Source organism: Gobius niger (assembly GCF_951799975.1).
Source record: "Gobius niger genome assembly, chromosome: 5".
NCBI lineage: Eukaryota > Metazoa > Chordata > Actinopteri > Gobiiformes > Gobiidae > Gobius > Gobius niger.
In genome coordinates, this window is record NC_136856.1 from 7,819,665 (window position 1) to 7,842,742 (window position 23,078).

Below are 23,078 nucleotides of genomic sequence, written 5' to 3' on the forward strand. Positions count from 1 at the left end.
GGATCCCAGAAAGAATAGTTATTGCTGCAGTAAATATATAAATGCATAAGTAGTAGATAATAAGAAATGTATAAATAAATAAATCAAATCAAACACATAAACCCCTTTCTTTTTTCTTCCGTCCTGTGCACCTTTTGCTATAGGGTTAAATCCTGCTTTAGTCCATATAAATCACAGGCATCAAAGGAAATGCTCTACAACAGTTTATTTCAGATTGTTTATAATATAATGATGCTAATTATTAACAAATATTACTGGATATGACGTACAGACCCTTCAGCCAATCAGAGCGCAGGCTCACCTGCCCAAACGCCCTCGAGCTGATTCACGTGTTTTCATTGGACAGAGCGAGTGTCCGTCAAATCTAGTTGGAAAAACCCGCGAGCTAAACACAGCTGTAATGTTTTATATTTTTATCCTTAAATGACGAAACTGCGGAGAAATGAACCACATCAGTTTGATCAGGACATTTGGAGCTCGTTCTCAAGAGGAACTCTGACAGAGATGCGGGACTTTGTGGAGAACAGCAGCGGAGCCGAGGCCCGACTTTGTCGTGATGACAGCGGTGTTTCCCTGCATCATGCGCACTGGAACCCGGGGCGGATCCGAGGCTCGCCGCGGTCACCGGACAACCGGACGTACGGGAGACACGGAGTCTGAGACACGAGGACGTTTGGGGACAGAGATGGAAGTGACAGGAGAGTTTATGGAGTTGGCAGTGACGCATATGGAGGAGAAGAAACGAAGGCGTCAATGGTGAGTTGTGGCGATAACCTATAGCTCACACATATAATATAATAAATGATGAGAGTGGTGACCTGTAGCCGCTGCTGCGGTTGGGGAGGTGTGATGCGTAATAGCGCAGAGCGCGCTTGGAGAGCCTTTGGCACCGCTGGACGTTCAGTTCCTCCACAGGTGTGGCGGGGCTGAAGACCTGGGACGGCTTTACTTATCGCATGTGGGGCTCATTTTGCCAGTTTGTGATTTATTTCTTTGCGTTTGTGTTTTGGAATCGTCATCGCAAAACACTACGTAAAATAAAGTCGTTTCTGAATTGGGTTAAATGTAATGTACATCCCCTCAATGGGAGCTTGGGGGCGCTGTTTTAGTAAACGTCTTATATGGTCGTAATTAAGGGATAAGACAAACGACCACTTGTGTCGTTTTCTGTTGGAGGACAGTCTCGAAATTACACATAGAACAGTCAAGGCTCTTCAAGTATCAGGGGTATCAACACTGAGAATAAAGAATCCGTAGTGCTGCTGCCGGTAAGTTTTGGACAAGGAAACAACATTGTAACACTGTCAAAGTATGTCTTCAGAGAATGCAGCCTCGTTTCCCGCACTGACCTGTTTGTTTTCTAAAAGTAACGAACTCACCAGTGCCGTGATCCTGGTCTTGGCGTTGACCACGTGTTTCAGGGACAGTCTGATGATGGCTGGCAGCCTCAGCACCACGGCCTCCATGTCCTGCTCTGCTCTCATGGCTCCGGCCAGTTTCCCCAAACCCTCCACATATGTGCTCCAGTGTGGCTGCACCTCCATGGCGCCCCCTAGGCAGCCCTGCATCACCACCTGGCACAGTCCTTTACAGGCCGCCGGCTCCAGTTGTCCCTGGCAGTGCGGGCAGTACCACAACCTGGAACACAATACCCGTGTCAGATAATTGGCAGCATTAAAGGTCCCGTTTCAGGGGTGTTCAGATTATGGCCTGAAGGGCAAATGAGACCAATTTCTGTTGGCTCCAGGTTTCTTACTAAATTGGCACAAATTGTCAGACGTAGATCTTATTACATTGATATTTCAGTGCGAAACATAAGTATTATCTGGAAGGGCTCCCGTTTACATCATTCAAAAAGGATGACATTTTATAGTAGACAGCTTGATCCTGTCACAGTGAAAACACACAAGTTAGAAATGTAGTATAATTGTAATACAGCCAAAGCCACATCCACACAAAGTCAAGCTCAGGACTAAACCGATATTCTATCAATCCCGGGCATCATCCACACTAAACCAGCATTTAGGCGTCTGTGAACGAACGTAGGGCTGAGCGATATGGCCAAAAAATAAAACTTTTTTACTCACTTTGGACAATTTTAATGGATTTTATTTGAAATAGACTTTAAAAAGTCTCCTGATCTTTCATATGAAGAAACTGCTCAGAGTTCTGCTCATTAATATTTCATAATGTAGCTACAATTAGGCCCATTAAGAAAACATAACCCTTTATTTCGGTTTTAGATATTCCTTGTCTGCTCTCAAAAGTAAAACCTTTTCATAAGCCACGGAGTTTTCAAAAGTGTTTTAGGCTGTATCCGAATGTCCACACTATTCCCTAACCCCTCATTCACTACATAGGCCCGCACTATATAGTCACTATATAGTCACTGATTCTGTTGGCTATTTTTTTATTTTTTTAATCGGAATTTATTTATTGTTACAAACGTTTATTTTATGAAACAGAACGACTGTTTTGTCACTTTTACAGGCGTTACTATCATCACCAAAAAAAGGAAAGAAAAAAAAATCTCCCCAGCGTGAGCTCAAAAGACGTGCCGAAAGTCGGTCAGAGCCCGGTGTCCGAAGCGCCAGCAGATTGAGAGACTGCATCTGCTAAAAGTTTGCGAAACTCCGGGAATAAAGTATTTCTGCGATAAAGACCAACCAGACTCAGAGACAGTGGAATATGTATGGATAAATATGAGTCAGATACGCTTTTACTTCACATGGATTTTACATGAATGGCTTGGATTATTCGAGAAGAAGCTGTCGGTCATTTAACAGCTCAAGCTAAAGGTTAGCAGCTAACGTTAGCATCTTTTCACCGTAACCGTTTATATTTAGGTCGTTTATTCATGAGAAACACAAACACACGACTGAAACAGCTGATTTACTTCAGTCGTGTTGTTTAGTTCAAAGACCTGTCGCTGTCAGGCTCTTCTCCGACTCTCGCAATGCATTGTGGTCTATATTGACCCGTTTAGTGACCATCGATGCTCACTACTTTTCCAGATGCATTGTGGGAAATTTCGAGTGGACTACTTTTTTCTCTCTGGACATTCGGACACCCATGGCGTGACCACTGTATAGTCACTATATAGTCACTATATAGTCACTATATAGGGAATAGTGTGGACATTCGGACACAGCCATAGTTTAATCCTCTTCATGCCTCTGCTGTGATTAATGTAACCCACATAAAATCGTGCCTTTTTAGAATAAAATTAAATATGAAATTTCTAGTCTGCCGTGGCCGCAACACGTGACCACACCCGCGCGCACCTTTTTCCCTCGCGAGATGTCCGTAGCCAATCACATCACAGTAGGGCCCCTATACAAGCTTCCTGTTTCTTCTCTCCGGCAGAAGGTGGGAGAGAAGCAACAGGACGGCTGCAACAGGTTCGTAAACTCGCTCTACTTCGCTGTAGTTCTCGTTGATTTAAAACTAAACCTTCGTTGTACATTCCACGCCTGTAGAAGTCCGCTAACCGCCGCCGTAGACGCTGGGGTTCTCGCTGTGGGACAGATTATTGAGTGGAAATCGGTGAGTTGATGCATCAATGTGTTGTTTTGATGTAGCGCATTGCCTTGTTTTGAAACTGTCATGTTTGATACCTGTAATGTTTATGTGTGTGCGCAACACACTTTGTAGGTGTTTTGAGACCCATGTTGTGTGTACACTGGAAGAAGAAAAAAAGTCTAGCTAGCGTGCGTTTGCGATGTTTACGATGTTGTATTGATTTGGTCCTGTTTATCCGAACAGACCAGTTGCCCTGTCGAGTCCACTTGTGATGGCGAGCTGAGCCTAGAGCCCGGAGAAACAACCCAAACCTCTTCTGCGGTCTGGTAGGAGCCGTTGTGGCGCAGTCCTCTCCCACCTTTTCCTTCTCCGCCTTCCGCGTCCACACGAACTGAACTGTTAACGCGTATGGACTAACTCACACTTGGAAATAACCCCAATGGACACTAAGCCATTCTTTGTAATGGAGTAAGAATTCAAACTTATTGTGGACGTAGTGTCGGTTAGGTGGGAACGACGCGTTTTGGGGTTTTTTGGACTGACCTATTTTTGTTTTGTTTTGTTTGATGCTGGTTGTTGTTTGTTGAAATAACCATGCTGTCTAAGTAATGAAAACACATTGTACTTCTATACCATAGTTTGTCTATGTGCTCCTGCAGGAATGTAAATATGTACATTTTGTAAATACCCGTTTTTCCACTTAATAAGGTTGATCACGTAAACGCAATAAGGCTCTGTGTATTGTTTCTGCACCTACACCTCCATGAGCGGATCTAGCTTCTGGTCCAGCCCAATTGAACCAGTATATTTAATCATACATGCTACATAACTAAAAGTGACGAGCTTAGCCAGGAGGTTTTGGTGTAGTAAATAATACTGTGCGGTCAAAATTTTTGTTTGTTCAGTCTTACCAACTCGTTGCCAAATATGGATGTGTTCGAATCGCTGGGGATTAAAATACCAAACGCGGTGATCGTGAGTAGTAATCCAAAATGTGACGTTGAAGAGGTGGAGTTTTTCTTGCTTCAGTATGGAGCGATAGAGCGATCTTTTCCAATAAATTCTCCCACAAGTGAATACCATGATATGCTTGTTGTTGAATTTAAGACTGGTACGCCTTTTGAATTATTGGGGCCAATTTTGCCGCATACTTTTGAAACTGAAGATAACGAGTATTGCGTTAAAAGCTTATCTAAACTTTATGCGGAAAATGTTGGTTGCGCAAAGACTAAGACCTACTTAGCAGACTTAAAGAAAGTGGCTAAATTATCAGGTCAAGATTTCACAGAAGTATTACAGCAACTGATGGCCCAAATCACTGAAGAAGTTGGCGAGTTGCGCCCTGCTAAAACTGAAAGCTCTACAGAGGAACAGGGTGCACCAGAAGAAGTCAAAATGGCTGCCACTCTCACTCCACCAAAAATCAAAATGGCGGTTTCTCCACCAATCCAAACCATGACTGCTCCTTCCCGAATGCCTGCACCTAATGTCCACATGTCTGCAAATGATTTGAATCCACCAGAGGTGCAGAGGTATGTTGTGGAGCATATTGTAAAAAGTGATGACATTAATGTTCGTTCATCTCACAGATTGCGAATGTTCTCTGGAAAAGCACCCCGTCCACAACATGAAGTGGATTTCGACACGTGGCGCTCTGCTGTGGATGTCATCCTCAAGGACCCAGCTGTTTCCGAATTCCAAAGGTCGCGACAAATCCTGGACAGCCTGCTGCCGCCTGCTGCAGATGTCGTGAAACACCTCAGTCCAGACCTGCCTGCCGAAACCTACATCCAGCACCTCGACTCAGCTTATGGGACAGTACAGGATGGAGAGGAGCTGTATGTCAAATTCATGGACACTCTGCAAGACTCTGGTGAGAAGGCTTCCGCTTATTTACAGAGGCTGCAAGTTACCCTCGGCCTGGCGGTAAAGCGGGGAGGAGTTAAACCCAGTGATGTAAACCGGCACCTGCTGAGCCAATTTTGCAGGGGATGCTGGGATAACACCCTCATTGCTGAGCTCCAGCTAAAACAACGAAAAGCCAACCCTCCTTCGTTTGCCGAACTGCTGCTGTTGTTAAGAACAGAGGAAGATCGTGATGCTAGCAAAGTGCAACGGATGAAACAGCATCTGGGGACATCAAAGCAAAAAGTCTCTTCACAAGCGCAGTTTGCAGTCGAAGAGGAACGAGGACTTGGTGCTGCTCTGTCCGCGCTCACAAAACAGGTGGCTGAGATGCAACGGCAACTGGCTGAGTTAACTGCCGCCAAGTCCCAGTCACAACAGTCCGGTGCTCCAATCCCAAGGTACCAGAACAAACGAGCTGCTCCGACTGCGTCCCACCCAAAGCCTGGATTTTGCTTTTGCTGTGGTGAAGACGGACACATAAGACCACAATGTGAGAACAGTCCCAACCAAGCACTTGTGAACACAAAGCGCAAACAGTTCAATGACAGAAAACAGGCATGGCAGAAACAAAATCCATCTTCTCACGAACATTTAAACTAGACTCAGTTCCTGTCGTGGGACACACAGGAGCTGTGCCGGACCCACACTGTCCCGCAGAGAAGAGGAAGAGAGCTGTCCAATGTGCAGGCCTACAGCCGTCCAGCCCCGGGCCAACAACAAAGCTGCCTTGTGGGCTGATTGGATCGAGATGCACCGCGGAAGTTAGCATCTCAGGTCACACCTGTCATTGCCTGCTCGACACTGGATCACAGGTAACCACCATACCTGTATCCTTTTATAATGAACATTTGCATGCCCAACCGATACAGCCACTTCACGATCTGTTGCAAGTTGAGGGTGCCGCTGGTCAAAACGTCCCTTATCTCGGCTATGTCAAAATATCTGTGAAGTTTTCCAAAGACTTTGTTGGTGAAAGCTATGACATTTCAACACTCGCTCTCGTGGTCCCAGATACACACCCTGCTGTCTTAGCGACGGTTCTCATCGGCATGAACACTTTAGAGCCACTCTATGAACAGTATCTTGGCGAACACTCCACATTCCAACCCGCTGCCAACGGGTATAGAGCCGTTCTGAAGACTCTACAGCTGTCACACCAGCAGAGAGACCAGGGCAACATCGGAGCCGTAAGACTTCTCAGCAAGACCCCAGTGTGTGTTCCGGCCGGCCACACGATTGTGATCGAGGGCTCTGCGAAAGTCTCCACTCCACCGTACAGCCCCAGCGTCCTCATGCAACATCCTGCTTCCGCCTTACCCGGTGGCTTGTGTGTCAGCAGTTGCCTTGTAACTCTTCCGGCTCTCCCTCCATACAAGGTGCCAGTGGTCATCACAAATGAGTCAGAGCAAGACACATTTATTCCACCCTTCAGTGTCATCGCTGATCTGGAGTCGTACCACTGCATCCTCTCTGAACATCATGTGACCCAGCCGTCAGTTCCGGAACCATCCAACCTGAATCTAATGTTTGGGGATTCGCCGCTGTCATCTGAGTGGAAGAAGCGGGTCACGGAGAAACTCGAAAAGATCTCTGATGTATTCTCACAGCACGATCTGGATTTTGGATGCACGTCTGCGGTCAAGCATAACATCCCACTTCACGACAGTACACCATTCAAGCAGCGCGCCCGACCAATCCATCCCCAGGACTATGAGGCTGTCCGTCGCCATCTACGGGAGCTTCTGGAGGTCGGTGTGATACGGGAGTCATCAGCTCCTTTTGCTTCGCCTGTCGTGGTCGTTAGAAAGAAGAACGGGGATGTCAGATTGTGCATCGATTATCGTAAGCTGAACTTGCAAACGATAAAGGATGCATACCCGTTACCCAACCTCGAAGAGTCGTTTTCAGCCCTTTCCGGGTCCAAATGGTTCTCGGTCCTCGACCTAAAGTCTGGTTATTATCAGATCGAGATGTGTGAAGAAGATAAGCCGAAGACTGCCTTTGTCACTCCCCTCGGATTTTGGGAGTTTAACAGAATGCCTCAAGGTGTCACCAATGCGCCGAGCACATTCCAACGCTTGATGGAACGCTGCATGGGTGATCTTCATCTGAGAGAAGTGCTGGTGTTCTTAGATGATTTGATCATATTTTCGGACACTTTGGAGGAGCACGAGCGTCGGCTTTTGAGAGTCCTGAACAGACTACGAGAATACGGGCTGAAGTTGTCACCTGAGAAGTGTAGACTTTTCCAGAAATCTGTTCGCTACCTGGGCCACATTGTATCGGAGAGCGGTGTTCAGACAGACCCAGAGAAGATTGAAACAATAAAAACCTGGCCGGTTCCAACAACCTTGAAGCAACTGAGATCCTTCCTGGGTTTTGCAGGATATTACCGCCGATTCATCAAACATTACTCCGTCATAGCCAAGCCACTCAATGACCTGACTCGGGGATATGCACCTGCCCGCAAGTCAAAGACTACAAAAGCCAGCAAAATGCCATTCTACAGTCCAAACCAACCGTTTGGAGAACGGTGGAGTTCCACCTGCCAGTGTGCTTTTGAGACATTGATTGAGAATCTAACAACTGCTCCAGTGCTCGGGTTTGCAGACCCCTCTCGTCCGTACATCCTCCACACTGATGCCAGCGTGACGGGGCTTGGAGCTGCACTATACCAGGAACAAGAGGGCAGCTTGCGAGTGATAGCCTACGCCAGCCGTGGACTTTCTCAAAGTGAGAGTCGTTACCCAGCCCACAAATTGGAATTTCTCGCCCTTAAATGGAGTGTGACGGAGAAGTTTCAAGATTTCCTGTATGGAGCAGACTTTACCGTGGTCACCGACAGCAACCCGCTGACCTACATCCTAACCTCAGCAAAGTTGGATGCGACAGGACACCGCTGGTTGGCTGCTTTGTCCACGTATTCGTTTAAGTTGCTGTACCGGGCTGGAAAGCAAAATTTTGATGCTGATTTCCTCTCACGACGTCCTCACCTGTGTTCCAACGATGACTCTCCTAAAGACCATGAAGTTATCCACCAGTTCATCTCCCAGCACACTGCAGATTCGGATGCTGTCTCGGAGGATGTTGTACGTGCCGTCTGTCAAAGTCATCTGGTACAGAGTGGTCTCACGCTCGTCGAGTCTCTGTCAATCGCAGCTGATGCCATCCCTGACAGTTACAGCTCTGAAGGCCGCAACGAGCTTCCGGTTATCCCTGCTCTCGACATCAAAGGAAAGCAGTTTGCTGATCCCTGCATTCGAGAGCTGATCCATCAGCTTGAAACGGGGGAGAAGATCCCGCCCACTGCTCGGACGGAGTTACCTGAACTGCCTCTCTTGCTCAGAGAGTGGTCCAAGTTGGAGCTGATGGATGGGATATTATACCGGAGGAGGAGGGAAAATGACGACCTCGCATACCAACTCATTGTTCCGGAGGAGTTACGTCCACTGGTCCTGAAAAGCCTCCATGATGACATGGGCCACATGGGGATCGAACGTACACTCGATCTAGTTCGCACACGGTTCTATTGGCCCAAAATGGCAGTAGATGTGGAGCAGAAGATAAAGACCTGTGGCCGGTGTGTGCGGAGGAAAGCATTGCCAGAGAGAGCTGCCCCACTCGTCAGCATCACAACTTCCCGACCACTTGAACTCCTATGCATGGATTTCTTAAGCCTCGAACCGGATTCCAGCAATACTCGTGACATCCTAGTCCTGACGGATCATTTCACCAAATTCGCCGTTGCCATCCCCACACCCAATCAAAAAGCGAAAACTGTGGCGAAATGTTTATGGGAGAATTACATCATCTATTATGGCATACCGGAGCGGATTCACACTGATCAAGGTCAGGATTTTGAATCAAAGCTGATAAAGGAGCTGTGTGAAGTTGCTGGGATACGAAAAAGTCGCACAACACCCTACCACCCGAGGGGAAATCCAGTGGAACGTTTCAACCGGACACTGTTGGCTATGCTGGGGACTCTCGAACAAAAGAAGAAATCCAGATGGAAAGAACATGTAAAACCACTGGTTCACGCCTACAATTGCACTCGAAACGAGGTCACAGGATTCAGCCCCTACGAACTCATGTTTGGAAGAACACCTCGCTTACCTGTGGACCTTGCATTCAACCTCCCTGTGCGTGAAACCCAGAACAAGAACCATTCGCAATATATTACAACTCTCAAATCCAGGTTGGAGGAAAGCTTCAGAATTGCTTCCAAAAATGCAACAAAGACTGCTGACCGAAACAAAGCTCGGTTTGACAAACGTGTGATTCCATCAGCGCTGGAACCAGGAGACAAAGTTCTCGTGAGAAACGTCCGCCTTCGTGGGAAGCACAAACTCTCCGACAAGTGGGAGCAGGGGGTTTATGTGGTGATCCACCGAGCTGGAAACCTTCCGGTTTATAAGGTCAAGCCAGAGAGTAGTGATGGACCAACGCGGACTCTGCATCGAGACCTTCTCCTTCCCTGTGGTCTACTTAAGGACAGTGACGAGGACATGCCATCGGTCGGTAACTCACCTGTCTGTAAACCCAGAACTCGGCAGCAGAGTAAAAACCCAGAACTTTCCACAGACACTCCTGTTGAAGATGATGACAATGAGAGTGTGGTCTCCTTCAATCCCAGTCCACCTACGATGCAGTTTACAGTGGAGAAACATCACATGCCTGTTCCATGTTCACCCCTTGGACGGGAGAGCCAAAATGCACTGTTACCGTATCCTCCAGTGGAATTGGAAAACCAAGCCGAAGCAGCACCGTCTCTGTCCAGTACTCAATCTTCAGTGGTCGAGTCCAGCAGCGAGGAGTCCGAGTCTGAGGTGGAAAACTTACCAGAAACTGTTGAAGCTGAACCTGTCGAAACCCAACCTGAAAATGACAATGACTTACTTGACATACCTACCAACTTACCTGAACCTGACGAGATACTTGCCGACGATCCTCCTGAAGAACTGAATCCTCTCGAGCAACCCGACGATGACATTGACGTAGGTGACGTTACTCTCAGACGTTCAGTACGACATAGAGCACCACCTAAAAGATTACAGTATGTTTCCCGTGGTAATCCGTTGATTTCCGTTGTTCAAACAATGTTACAGAGTTTGTCTGACGCGTTAGTAGCCAGTCGTTACTAATAGTCTACTGACCTTTTTCACGTAGTCCAACTCTTTTACCATGCAACGGGACGTGCAAGATTTTAGGCCGGGAGGATGTAACCCACATAAAATCGTGCCTTTTTAGAATAAAATTAAATATGAAATTTCTAGTCTGCCGTGGCCGCAACACGTGACCACACCCGCGCGCACCTTTTTCCCTCGCGAGATGTCCGTAGCCAATCACATCACAGTAGGGCCCCTATACAAGCTTCCTGTTTCTTCTCTCCGGCAGAAGGTGGGAGAGAAGCAACAGGACGGCTGCAACAGGTTCGTAAACTCGCTCTACTTCGCTGTAGTTCTCGTTGATTTAAAACTAAACCTTCGTTGTACATTCCACGCCTGTAGAAGTCCGCTAACCGCCGCCGTAGACGCTGGGGTTCTCGCTGTGGGACAGATTATTGAGTGGAAATCGGTGAGTTGATGCATCAATGTGTTGTTTTGATGTAGCGCATTGCCTTGTTTTGAAACTGTCATGTTTGATACCTGTAATGTTTATGTGTGTGCGCAACACACTTTGTAGGTGTTTTGAGACCCATGTTGTGTGTACACTGGAAGAAGAAAAAAAGTCTAGCTAGCGTGCGTTTGCGATGTTTACGATGTTGTATTGATTTGGTCCTGTTTATCCGAACAGACCAGTTGCCCTGTCGAGTCCACTTGTGATGGCGAGCTGAGCCTAGAGCCCGGAGAAACAACCCAAACCTCTTCTGCGGTCTGGTAGGAGCCGTTGTGGCGCAGTCCTCTCCCACCTTTTCCTTCTCCGCCTTCCGCGTCCACACGAACTGAACTGTTAACGCGTATGGACTAACTCACACTTGGAAATAACCCCAATGGACACTAAGCCATTCTTTGTAATGGAGTAAGAATTCAAACTTATTGTGGACGTAGTGTCGGTTAGGTGGGAACGACGCGTTTTGGGGTTTTTTGGACTGACCTATTTTTGTTTTGTTTTGTTTGATGCTGGTTGTTGTTTGTTGAAATAACCATGCTGTCTAAGTAATGAAAACACATTGTACTTCTATACCATAGTTTGTCTATGTGCTCCTGCAGGAATGTAAATATGTACATTTTGTAAATACCCGTTTTTCCACTTAATAAGGTTGATCACGTAAACGCAATAAGGCTCTGTGTATTGTTTCTGCACCTACACCTCCATGAGCGGATCTAGCTTCTGGTCCAGCCCAATTGAACCAGTATATTTAATCATACATGCTACATTAACAACCGTCTCCATGGAGACTAAAGGAAAGGGGCGGAGCTAAATGGTGCGCTCAGAGCAGAGTGAGAGAAAGGCACAGGAGCAGACCGGAGGAAAGTGGGAAAGAAAACTCCAGCGCCTCCTCTTAAAACACAACACGTGGCCTTTGTGAAGCGGAAGAGATCATCAGATTGTCGCTTTAGTCATTTTCCAAATTGTCTGTTTTTAAAAGCATTAATTAATTGAACTACTTCGATTTTTTGCCCAGCCCTAAATAAACGTTTTCCAAACTAGGTCCCAGAGTGGAAAGATCTCAAAACGAAACACTGTTTACGGGGCTTCTTTGCTTCGCCGTCTCCGCAACTTTTCCTGAATTGATGACATCACAGCGCCAGTGGTGTATCTGTTATCCATAAACTACTGACCTTATAATTCCCTTTACTGCACAATCCTCTGCTCTGTCCTATGGCCACAGGCGACACGGAGAAAAACACATTCAGTCTGTGTTTTTGGACTGAGAGTAAAAGTCACACTGACAGTTTTTCTGCTTTGAGTCTGAAGAATAAATTCACCTCCTCGTCTCTTCTGTAGATCGTAAATCCGTTGCGAAGTTTCTTATTTACCAGCGGAGTCTTTGTTCACAGACCTGAGTGGATCCATGTGGACGCACACATTACCTGAGCTGGCTCTGTGTTCACTGTGAAAGTTTTAGAACTTTTTGCTGCTGACGAAGCTTCATGGATGATGAAAGGCAAAACAATCAACACTTACACTACAGACAGCGGCTCAAGAACCTTCGTCTACAAGGAAGACTGACACAACTGAGATCTACACAAACATGAACCTTACTTACTTTGGGGCAGCTTCGTATTGTTAAAGGGATATTTCAGGATTTTTGACATAGGGCTTCATTTCCTAGTTATCCAGAGTGTTCTTATATTTGAAGAGTTTCGTGGCGCTAGGCTAGTGCAAGGCTAGCGCATTTCTATGGTATCAGCTAGCCTGCAATAAAAACAGTGTGACCCGCTCCACAGAGCACCTGAGGCAAATCACTTATAACACCAGACTAACCATATAAATGTCTGTGTCCATAGACTAATTTTAACCATTTTGCATTTAAAATAACTTATATTTGAGCAGCATCAGCTTCGTGGTTGTATAAGCCAGTGGGTCTCAACCTTTTGGAGCCGCAACGAGGTAAAGAGGTTCGTGACCCCCCGCCCGGGTCACACCGTGGGAAATAGGAACGTTAGCCTACATAATTCTTAAATATACAGAAAAAAAACAAATGGCTGAAATAAAATTCATCAAACTACGAACAAACAATGGCACTCTGGTAAAATAGCAACACATGCTACAATAAAACATCAGATTATGTTGTAATGAAAATATGTATATTTTATCTAAATGAGCTGGCGACCCCCCAACTTTGTCTCGTGACCCCCTTGGAGGTCCCGACCCCCCGGTTGAGAACCACTGGTATAAGCTATGCAGCGGCGGAGTGATCTGCTTGAAAATAGTCCCTCATAATGAGATCATTCATGTGATGCAGGTCAGTTATATTCCAAAAATTATTCTATGGACACAGACATTTATATGGTTAGTCTGGTGTTAGAAGTGATTTGCCTCAGGTGCTCTGTGGAGCGGGTCAGACTGTTTTTAATGCAGGCTAGCTGATACCATAGACATGCACTAGCCTTGCACTAGCCTAGCACCACGAAACTCTTCAAATATAAGAACACTCTGGATAACTAGGAAATGAAGCCCTATGTCAAAATTCCTGAAATATCCCTTTAACAATACGATGCTGCCCCAAAGTAAGTAAGGTTCATGTTTGTGTAGATCTCAGTTGTGTCAGTCTTTCTTGTAGACGAAGGTTCTTGAGCCGCCGTCTGTAGTGTAAGTGTTGAATGTTTCATCATCCATGAAGCTTCGTCAGCAGCAAAAAGTTCTAAAACTTTCACAGTGAACACGGAGCCAGCTCAGGTAATGTGTGCGTCCACATGGATCCACTCAGGTCCGTGAACAAAGACTCCGCTGTTAAATAAGAAACTTCGCAACGGATTTACGATCTACAGAAGAGACGAGGAGGTGAATTTATTCTTCAGACTCAAAGCAGAAAAATTATCAGTGTGACTTTTACTCTCAGTCCAAAAACACAGACTAAATGGAGGCTCTGCCGTGTTTTTCTCCGTGTCGCCTGTGGCCATAGGACAGAGGAGAGGATTGTGCAGTAAAGGGAATTATAAGGTCAGTAGTCAGAAATCAGCAACACTCTGGATAACTAGGAAATGAGGCCCTATGTCAAAAATCTTGAAATATCCCTTTAAGAAGTAATAGTAAACTTTTGCTACTTTGCAACTTTTACCCACTTGGTGACTTTTTATCCTGTGGTGCTTCACATTTAACTCAAACCTCGGTGGTAAACATGATTCTGATGTGACTGAGAAAAAATACTGAAATATTCACTGCATAATTGACCTGTACAACAGAGGATTGCAAAATTTGACTTTCTCTTATGACCTGCCAAAATATGACAGCAGTGAGAAGCTTTGTTTAGTGTGTGGCCCATTATGCTTTATTCAGTTTATTGACTTCAGTGGTGCTTCACGTTTATCTCCTGAAATCATGTAGGAAAATAGGAGACTAAGCCCAAACCTCAGCAGGGAGCGGCCGCAGTCCCGTCCCGGGCGCAGGTGGTCCGTCGTATTGACCACTTCGATGCCAAGGTTCAGCGCTTGGAGGAAAACCCGCGTGGCCAGGAGCGAGCGCGACAGACGGGTCATTAGGAGTTTGGGGTAGGATCCAAAAGCACCAGAGTCCTTCCAGGCGCCCCTCAAGCAGTCCTCGGACATGGAGGGGGACGCGCCGCCCAGCAGCCGCCTGTAGGCCAGAGGGAAGAGGCGGCTGTACAGGACGCTGACCATGTGGTTGACCGAGGAGTCCGAGCCCAGGATGTAGAGGGACATGTCCATGAAGAGCTGTCCCACCAGACTGTGCACGCCGCTGCCCAGCGCGGGGAACTCGGACCTCAGCAGGGACAGGGTGGAGTTACGGCCGTGACGGAGCACCAGGTCGAACGCCTCTGAGGAGAGAGAAGAAGAGAGACTGATTTAATATGAATCAGCAGCAAGACTTCAATCAAACAGTCAGATCAATGGAGACAGCGGGATGAGTATCACTTCAAAGATCAACCAACTCTCTGCCCACTTCAACATCCTGCAGTTCCCGACCTTTTATCCCAGAAGCCCCTCTGCTCCTGCTGGAAACAGGGCCTTCCATATTGCCCAAAACTGTAGGATTTAGAGAGCTTTCTGCAGATGAACTCCTCTCTCTATCACATGTGAGGATTATTTACTATTTATACCCTGGTGAATACTGGATTCTGATTGGCTGGTGCATTATTTTGGTATAACCGCACACGTAGTCCGGTAGTTAAATCACTGGGATATCACTCCGCTGTGGCGTCGCCATAGCAACGCATGACACAGCTGAATCAGATAAAGGCGTAATTAGTGACTGACAGGAACGTATGAGATGGATTTTGTTTAATTTCAACGTTTTTGGCCAAAACCAAACGTTTGATAAATGTTTGTAGAGGAGCGTGAGCAGCTAGGTTAGCTACTGTTAATAACATATGAGCTTTACATTTCTATTGAAAACGGTTAAGGCTATTCATCATTTTCAGGCGTACATAAAATGATCCAGCATTTAAACATATTTGTCTGGATTAGTAAAGTCAAACATAAAAGTTTCAGTTGGGGGGGCCCAGGTGTGAGCGACTCCACCGCAGCTGTTTCCATAAACAGTTGAGCTGGTTGAGCTAGCTAGCTTTAGCTTCAGGTTAAACAGCGTAAAAGGTAAATAACTCCTGCCCACGAGTGCCGCATATCGGTGTTTACTTCCAGGGAAAAGTGTTTCCGGGTTAGTCCTGTTGTGTTGTGATTCTGTGCTGATGTTGTGTCGTTGAGCCTGACTGAGATCCTCGTAATAGCTGCGGAGAATGACTCGCTCTGAGACCAGCCTTCAGTGACCGGCTAATAACCCACACAAAATAGTCCCGTAGTCTGGCAGATTTAGGGAGTTTAGTCAATGAAAAAAACATTTTTTATAAATGTTACGTTTGTGGGACCCTGGTATAAGCGGATTAAACAACGAGGAGCCGCATTAGACGATTATAATGCAGGAGTAACAACACTGCGCATCGTGGTGTTCTTGACTCCGCGTCGTGCATTATAACTGTCTAATGCACGACTCCGAGTTGTTTAATCCTTACTTAATTGACTAATAATATCTTATGACCTTTCCCTCAGACCAGACAAAGCTCTGGGCAACTACACGTGTCCTACAGGCTGGAAACCACTGCTGTGGGAGAACCGCTCAGCCTAGGAAACTATGGCTGTTCTCTTTTTGTAATATTTTCAACATGTTAGGAAAAATGAAAGGTCAGTAGGTAGTTTGCTTTTACATCATTACAATAATTACAAGATAGGTTTCAGACCAGATTCGCTCCCTCAACCCACTTTTCATTGGTAATAAATCTATAAACATAACCTCACTGACATAAACCAGTTCAAAACAATTATCGGTTTTACTGTTATTAATTGTGACGTTGATTTGTTCAGCAGTAAAAAAAAAAACTTTGTACATGATAGAAAAGTCGTTTGTGTTTGGATGTTTACTTTTCATTTTCAGGACGGTTGTTCAATCAGCAAACAAAATGAGCAAAACATTCGGGTTGCCAGATCCATCTCTCTCCTACTTCTGCAAATCAAGCATCTGTCTCCAATCAGAGTCCTAATTTGTGCGAGTGCATCCTCAAGTAAAGCTCCAGTTGCTGAATTCTGGAGGTTCTTGGCTTTCAGATGCCATGTTTTGTGAAACCAGTGCCTGTGTCCTCATCTGCAGGTTAAAGAAACAGGCCACCGTTTTTTCCATGCTGAGATATGTTTTTACCTGAGGTTAGATGAGTTGATGTGTATCTGTCTGGTCTTTACGCGTGCGCTCAGTCACGCAAAAAGACCAAAGATTTTGTTAGCATTTAGCCTCTCCTCCTCTCCTCTATGGAGGTGAAGTTAGAAGCGACCGAGCTCTTCCACGTTTTTCCTATTTAAATACGGTTACATGAGTAGTTACACGTTTGAAGTATAGTCACACAAAGTTAAACATGTTGATTTTCTAAGCGGACAGGACGAAACTTTGGACCAAAACCGTCCCACACAAAAGTTCCTGCACTATAATGTGCCCCGACCGCACTATGAGTTGCCTGTGGCTGGTGAAGTGCGGAGGTCGTGTTTTGTTTTGGCTGCACAAATGCTGAACATCCCAGACTATGGGTGTGTCACTGAGCATGATGGCTCTATGGGGGAATTTAACTGGTGCCTTCAGCAATTTCAGAAACGAACTGTTTGTGAATTTCCCATTTTGCTAGAGGACTCTTCATTTTTAACTCTTCCAACCGTCTTACGACGAGGGCTGCTCGATTATAGAAAAAGTAATAATCACGATTATTTTAGTAATGATTGAAATCAAGATTATTCAAACGATTATTTGTTGCCTTGAAAAAAAAAAATCTTTATTTTATTTATTCATTTTTATTATTATTTTAAAAAACAACTATGGACTACATTTTCTTTGGACAATAAGAGCATTTTTTTTTTTAAATGCTCACGTTTCTAAACTAATCCTATAGGGATACCTGCCCCCTGCTGGCCAGCCCTCACACCTGTCCAACAGAGCGGCGTGGCCTGATGACGTCATCACTCAGCGCTAATGTTTTTATGTCAAACCAAAGCCTGAGCCTTCAGGAAACAGAAACAATCATCTCAGAAGCATCAAGTAATAAGAGTTTGTTTGAGCTCCGTTGATCTGCTCCTGAAGAAGAGTTTTAGACTTTTCTACTAAACAAACCAGCGCCTGAGCAAAGGATGTCGAGGCTTCTAAAACAGCTGTTCTCCTTTCAGCACAAGGTGAGCTCTGAACAGTGGCGTTATCTAAGAGTTAGGTATAAAAAATATTAGTAGATATTATGTACAGTTCTGTCACTGCGCTGGTTCAGCTGATCAGACGCGTCACACAAACCGCGCAGGACGGACGAGCGGGAGGTTCATCTTTAATAATCGTTTGTTCTCGATTATGCTATTTTTGTGATCGTCTAGTATAATAATCGAAATCGGAATCGAATTTCAATTAATTGCACAGCCCTACTTACGAACATGGAATTTCAATTCGTACTTAAACACCTGTTTGTTTCTATTATACCTGTTTGTACTTACTGTATTAGCACTTCGACGTCCGCACAGTAATATCTTCAGAATTCTTTAGTAGCGAAGATATTACTGCGCGGATGTTGAAGTCCACTTAGAAAATCAAGATGTTTCATTTTGTGTAGCTATACTTGGATCGTGTAACTACTCACGTGACTGTATTTAAACAGGGAAAACGTGGAAGAGCTCGGTCGCTTCTAACGTCACCCCCGATTGGCCCCATAGAGGAGAAGAGGAGAGGAGGAGAGGCTAAATGCTAACAACATCTTTGATCTTTTTGCGTGACTGCGCGCACACGTAAAGACCAGACAGGTACACATGAACTCGTCTAAGCTCAGGTAAGAACATATCTCAGTATGGAAAAACGGCGGCCTGTTCCAACCCTTGTTTAGTTGCAACTGTAGTGAAAGAATGACCTTCTCAGATGTTTAAAGGCAGCAGGTGACGATACAAGTCTGTAATCACCGCAATAATGACGGCTTCAAAAACACGAAACATCTGCATCCTCTCTCCTCAGAGCGATGGGTAACAATGGCAGCCTGACGTCCCCCGCTCGGGTCGCCCTCTTTGCAAATGCATCTGAGCTCAACATTAAAAGGGAGCGCTTCCTAATAGCAGCGCTTGTGGTCTTTGAACGCAGATTCGCTATAAGTACCCATATATTACTTTCACCAAAGAAAAAAAAGAGTGGAAAAAGAGTGGTGCGCACTGAATGGGTGCTGCTGCCGGATGCTCTCTCATCGAATGCAATTTCTCCATCTGTGAGATCAATAAAGTATCATCTTATCTTATCTTATCTTATTAGCGAGAGGGAAAATATAAAGTTAAAGCCAGAAATAGATCTGTTCAACACTGCAGCAGCATCGACAGCATCAAGAAAAACGGTGTTAGATTGATCCTCAAAGCATTGTTGTTGGTATATCATTCTTTGGTTAAGGGAAAGATTCATGTAATGAGGAGAAATTGTATCATGTGTTCGAACGAAAACTAAACTCTTTAGGCTTGGTGTAGACACGTCACTCTGGTGTTTTGATGTCCATGACTAAACTGCAAAAAGACTGTGGAGAGTTTAGCTTTATATCCGTAAAGTCTGCAGGGATTTGAAACCTGCAGCACTGCACCACAAGGCCGTCAACAAAAAAGAAGAGACAAAGCTGGACATCCAAAAGTCTGATTCACAATCTGCTATATTGCCAGGGCATGACACTAATATCTATCTATCTATATATCTGTCTATCTGTCTGTCTATCTGTCTGTCTATCTGTCTGTCTATCTGTCTGTCTATCTGTCTGTCTATCTGTCTATCTGTCTGTCTATCTGTCTATCTATCTATCTATCTATCTATCTATCTATCTATCTATCTATCTATCTATCTATCTATCTATCTATCTATCTATCTATCTATCTGTCTATCTATCTGTCTATCTATCTATCTATCTATCTATCTACAGTATCTATCTATCTACAGTATCTATCTATCTATCTATCTATCTATCTATCTATCTATCTACAGTATCTATCTATCTATCTATCTATCTATCTATCTATCTGTCTATCTATCTATCTATCTATCTATCTATCTATCTACAGTATCTATCTATCTATCTACAGTATCTATCTATCTATCTATCTATCTATCTACAGTATCTATCTATCTACAGTATCTATCTATCTACAGTATCTATCTATCTACACTATCTATCTATCTATCTATCTATCTATCTATCTATCTATCTATCTACAGTATCTATCTATCTACAGTATCTATCTATCTACAGTATCTATCTATCTACACTATCTATCTATCTATCTATCTATCTATCTACAGTATCTATCAATCTATCTACAGTATCTATCTATCTACAGTATCTATCTATCTACAGTATCTATCTATCTACACTATCTATCTATCTATCTATCTATCTATCTATCTATCTATCTACAGTATCTATCAATCTATCTACAGTATCAATCTATCTACAGTATCTATCTATCTACAGTATCTATCTATCTATCTATCTATCTATCTATCTATCTATCTATCTATCTATCTATCTATCTATCTATCTATCTATCTATCTATCTATCTATCTATCTATCCATCCATCCATTTGGGAAGAATTTTCCAAAAATATCGGCTGTGCATATCAGCCTTAGAAAACCCCACATCGGTCGAGCTCTAATAAGAACAATCTAAATCCAGGTCATTTATATGTTTGTGTGTCCGCTTCTGCTCTTGAAACAGCTCTGAAATTATGTTTGCATTTGTAAACTCAATGTCAGAACATCAGTGCATGTTTCGGGTTGACGTCTGACCAGAGGAAACTCCACGCTGAATGAACACACAGAAAGAGCTTCGTCGTTTACTGAGGCTGCTGCGGGAGTATATACAGTATATACATATATAGTACATACATCATGAGGGGGAAGACAACAGGAAAGAGACAGCTTTGGATTTTCACACCACAAACGTTATCCGGCCACTTCATCTTTTTATTCCTCTGCTCGGGGAGTCTAATTCCATTCCCGTCATGCCTCTCGGGTCTCAAATGAAGCCTTTCAGAGTTTGTGAAAGCAGAGTCCTTGGATTCAGTCGAGAAAAGAAGATGGGACGATTTCATTTCATTTGCCGTGAAAGATTTGAAAGGTTTCGGGAGTACATATTTTTTGAGATGCGATGACTGCTTTATGCACGTCACATTAGGACAGTCAGTTTGTATTTATAAGTGAGTCACGTTTTGTTGCTTGAAGCTTTCACTGCTGGAAAGTTTCAGACGAACTGACACTGACCTGCTAAAGGAGGCTAAAACAAGGCTAAAATTTAATAGCGGCAGAAAAATCACGCCTAAAACATTTAAAGTATGCATGCATTGTCGTTTAAGCAAAAAGAAAAAGTAAATCTGATTCTGTGTCCAAATGTAAACCCGAATCCCCAACCCCTCATTCACTATAATGGCCCACACTATATACTAGTTCAGGCCTTCTTAAACTCCGGACTCTGGAGGTGATTTGGTCTGGACCCCGGTGACGCCCCTGCGCTGTGGATTTTATTGCCACATCAGGCTGTTGTTGCAGCTTTGGCCTGTAGGGGCAGCGTATAGAGGTGCACAGTCTGCTGGAATAGCGGGCAGAGGTAGCGGCCGCTCTCACAGCTACAATGAGCTCTTGAGTTTTGCATAAGGGGAGTATTATTGAAGGATTTTAGTCACTCTGGAGTATAAGATGCACCACCTGCCAAACTATGAAAAACAGTGTGACTTATTGTTAGAGAAATACTAAAGGAGTCCGGAGGAGATGTGGATGGAGAGACGGGACACGGTCTGGATGTCTTACATGGTAGAAGTTTATTACCGTATTACAGGCCTGGAGACATTTGAACAGTCAACACAATGTTCAGAGCATTGATCATTCAGAGTCTGGGGATACTTCCACATGAAGAGAGCTATATAGCCTCGGTTACACGTAGGCACTAACAGTCTACCTCTCGGACAATGTGCCACGTTGACTAGGCCACAAGTCATGTAGAAGGTCGGCGCCTGAATGTTCCCCTTTGACAGTACAATATGATAAGATTCGAAAGGAATGTGCCATGGCCGAATTAACTCTATAATTCTCCATCACTTATAGTCCGGATAATACGGTTTAAATCAGACCAATAGGCACATCCTGGAGCTTAGGTCTCTCGTGAGAACTTTACTCTTGATTTAAAGGGGGGTATTATGCAAAATTGACTTTTTCCAGCTTTACATCATGTTATTATTTCATTCCCTCATTAAAAACATGCCTGAAGTGTTGCCTTGGCACATTCACGTATTTTTGAGTATTCTGTAAAAACTCTGATGGCGGCCATTTTAGGGATAGGTTTGCCTGAGTCCTCCTAGGAACGCCCCCACCTCCTGGAGACGCCTTCGAGCTTTCGTCACCAGCCGAGTAACCAACCACTGCTCCTCAGCAGAACCCCCTCCCCACTGATGCCACAGACATGTCGGAAAGGCTCAGAGGCCTATTTCAAGACATTCACTACAGCCATTTTGAGAGAGCAATTTTATACAAGGCAGTTATTCTAATTTACTGCATTTACAGACCAACAGAAGGTTTGGTCATCATTGTAGTGTGATATAGACTGGTGCTATGTGACTGAAAAAAGCAGAATACCCCATCTTTAAAATGCTCTCTGATCATTCATTGATTTTATTTACAAATGCATTTTCCATTTTTACTATTCAAATGTTTACAGTTTTAGTGCAATGAGCCTTGATGTCTGTGAATTTTATTTTTCCAACCTTTTGATTTAAAGTTCGAGAACCCTTGTACTAGACCAGGGGTGCCCAAAAGAGGGCCAAAATGAAAAAGTGCCAGTGGGTCACGGGCCAAACACGACGATGCGAAGCATGAAACACATGTAACTGCAAATAATAATAATCATTTTAAATTTTGGTATACACTTGTCCATCCATCCATTTTCTTCCGCTTTATCCGGGGCCGGGTCGCGGGGGCAGCAGCCTCAGCAGAGATGCCCACACTTCCCGATTTGTATTTAATTCTATCAATTCTATCTATGGAAATAACATGCTAGATTAAAACAAATGTTAACTATTGCAAAAGCCAAGATACACCACCTGTATCTACAGTACCTGACTGTGACTTCACTCATTTGTTACCTCAAAGAAAATGCGATATTAGATCATGTTGTCAGTTCAGCATAAATTCTTTAATAAGTCATTTTTTAACATGTACCTTTGTTGATGTCAACGACCTTTGCAATAAAAGAAAAAATGGGACAGTTGATGGGTGGGAAACAGCGCTCCCAATTTGACGCTGGTGGCCAAAAAGTGTACTGCATCCGTATTTAGCACTGAGAATGAATGGGAGAGAGTTAGTTTTAACCAGATGCCTGCAAAGGTCGGTCACTTTTTGGTGGGCCAGCGTAATCGTGGCCCCACCCGCCCGCGGACCCCACTTTGGGCACCCCTGTAACTAGACTATACACTGCGCTGAGTCTGTTGGCAGCCCACCTCTTTC

At 44.5% G+C, this 23,078-nt stretch overlaps 1 protein-coding gene across 1 annotated transcript in view; it reads right to left on the reverse strand.

The window, feature by feature from the left end:
• gpc3 (glypican 3) overlaps positions 1 to 23,078 on the reverse strand; it is a 414,131-nt gene that overhangs the window by 172,051 nt on the left and 219,002 nt on the right. Inside the window, exons 3-4 of the mRNA XM_079556226.1 lie at positions 14,449 to 14,875; positions 1,380 to 1,638 (exon numbers count right to left, since the gene is read on the reverse strand). Of these exons, the coding sequence (XP_079412352.1) occupies positions 1,380 to 1,638; positions 14,449 to 14,875 (686 nt within the window). The remainder of the gene's footprint in view (positions 1 to 1,379; positions 1,639 to 14,448; positions 14,876 to 23,078) is intronic.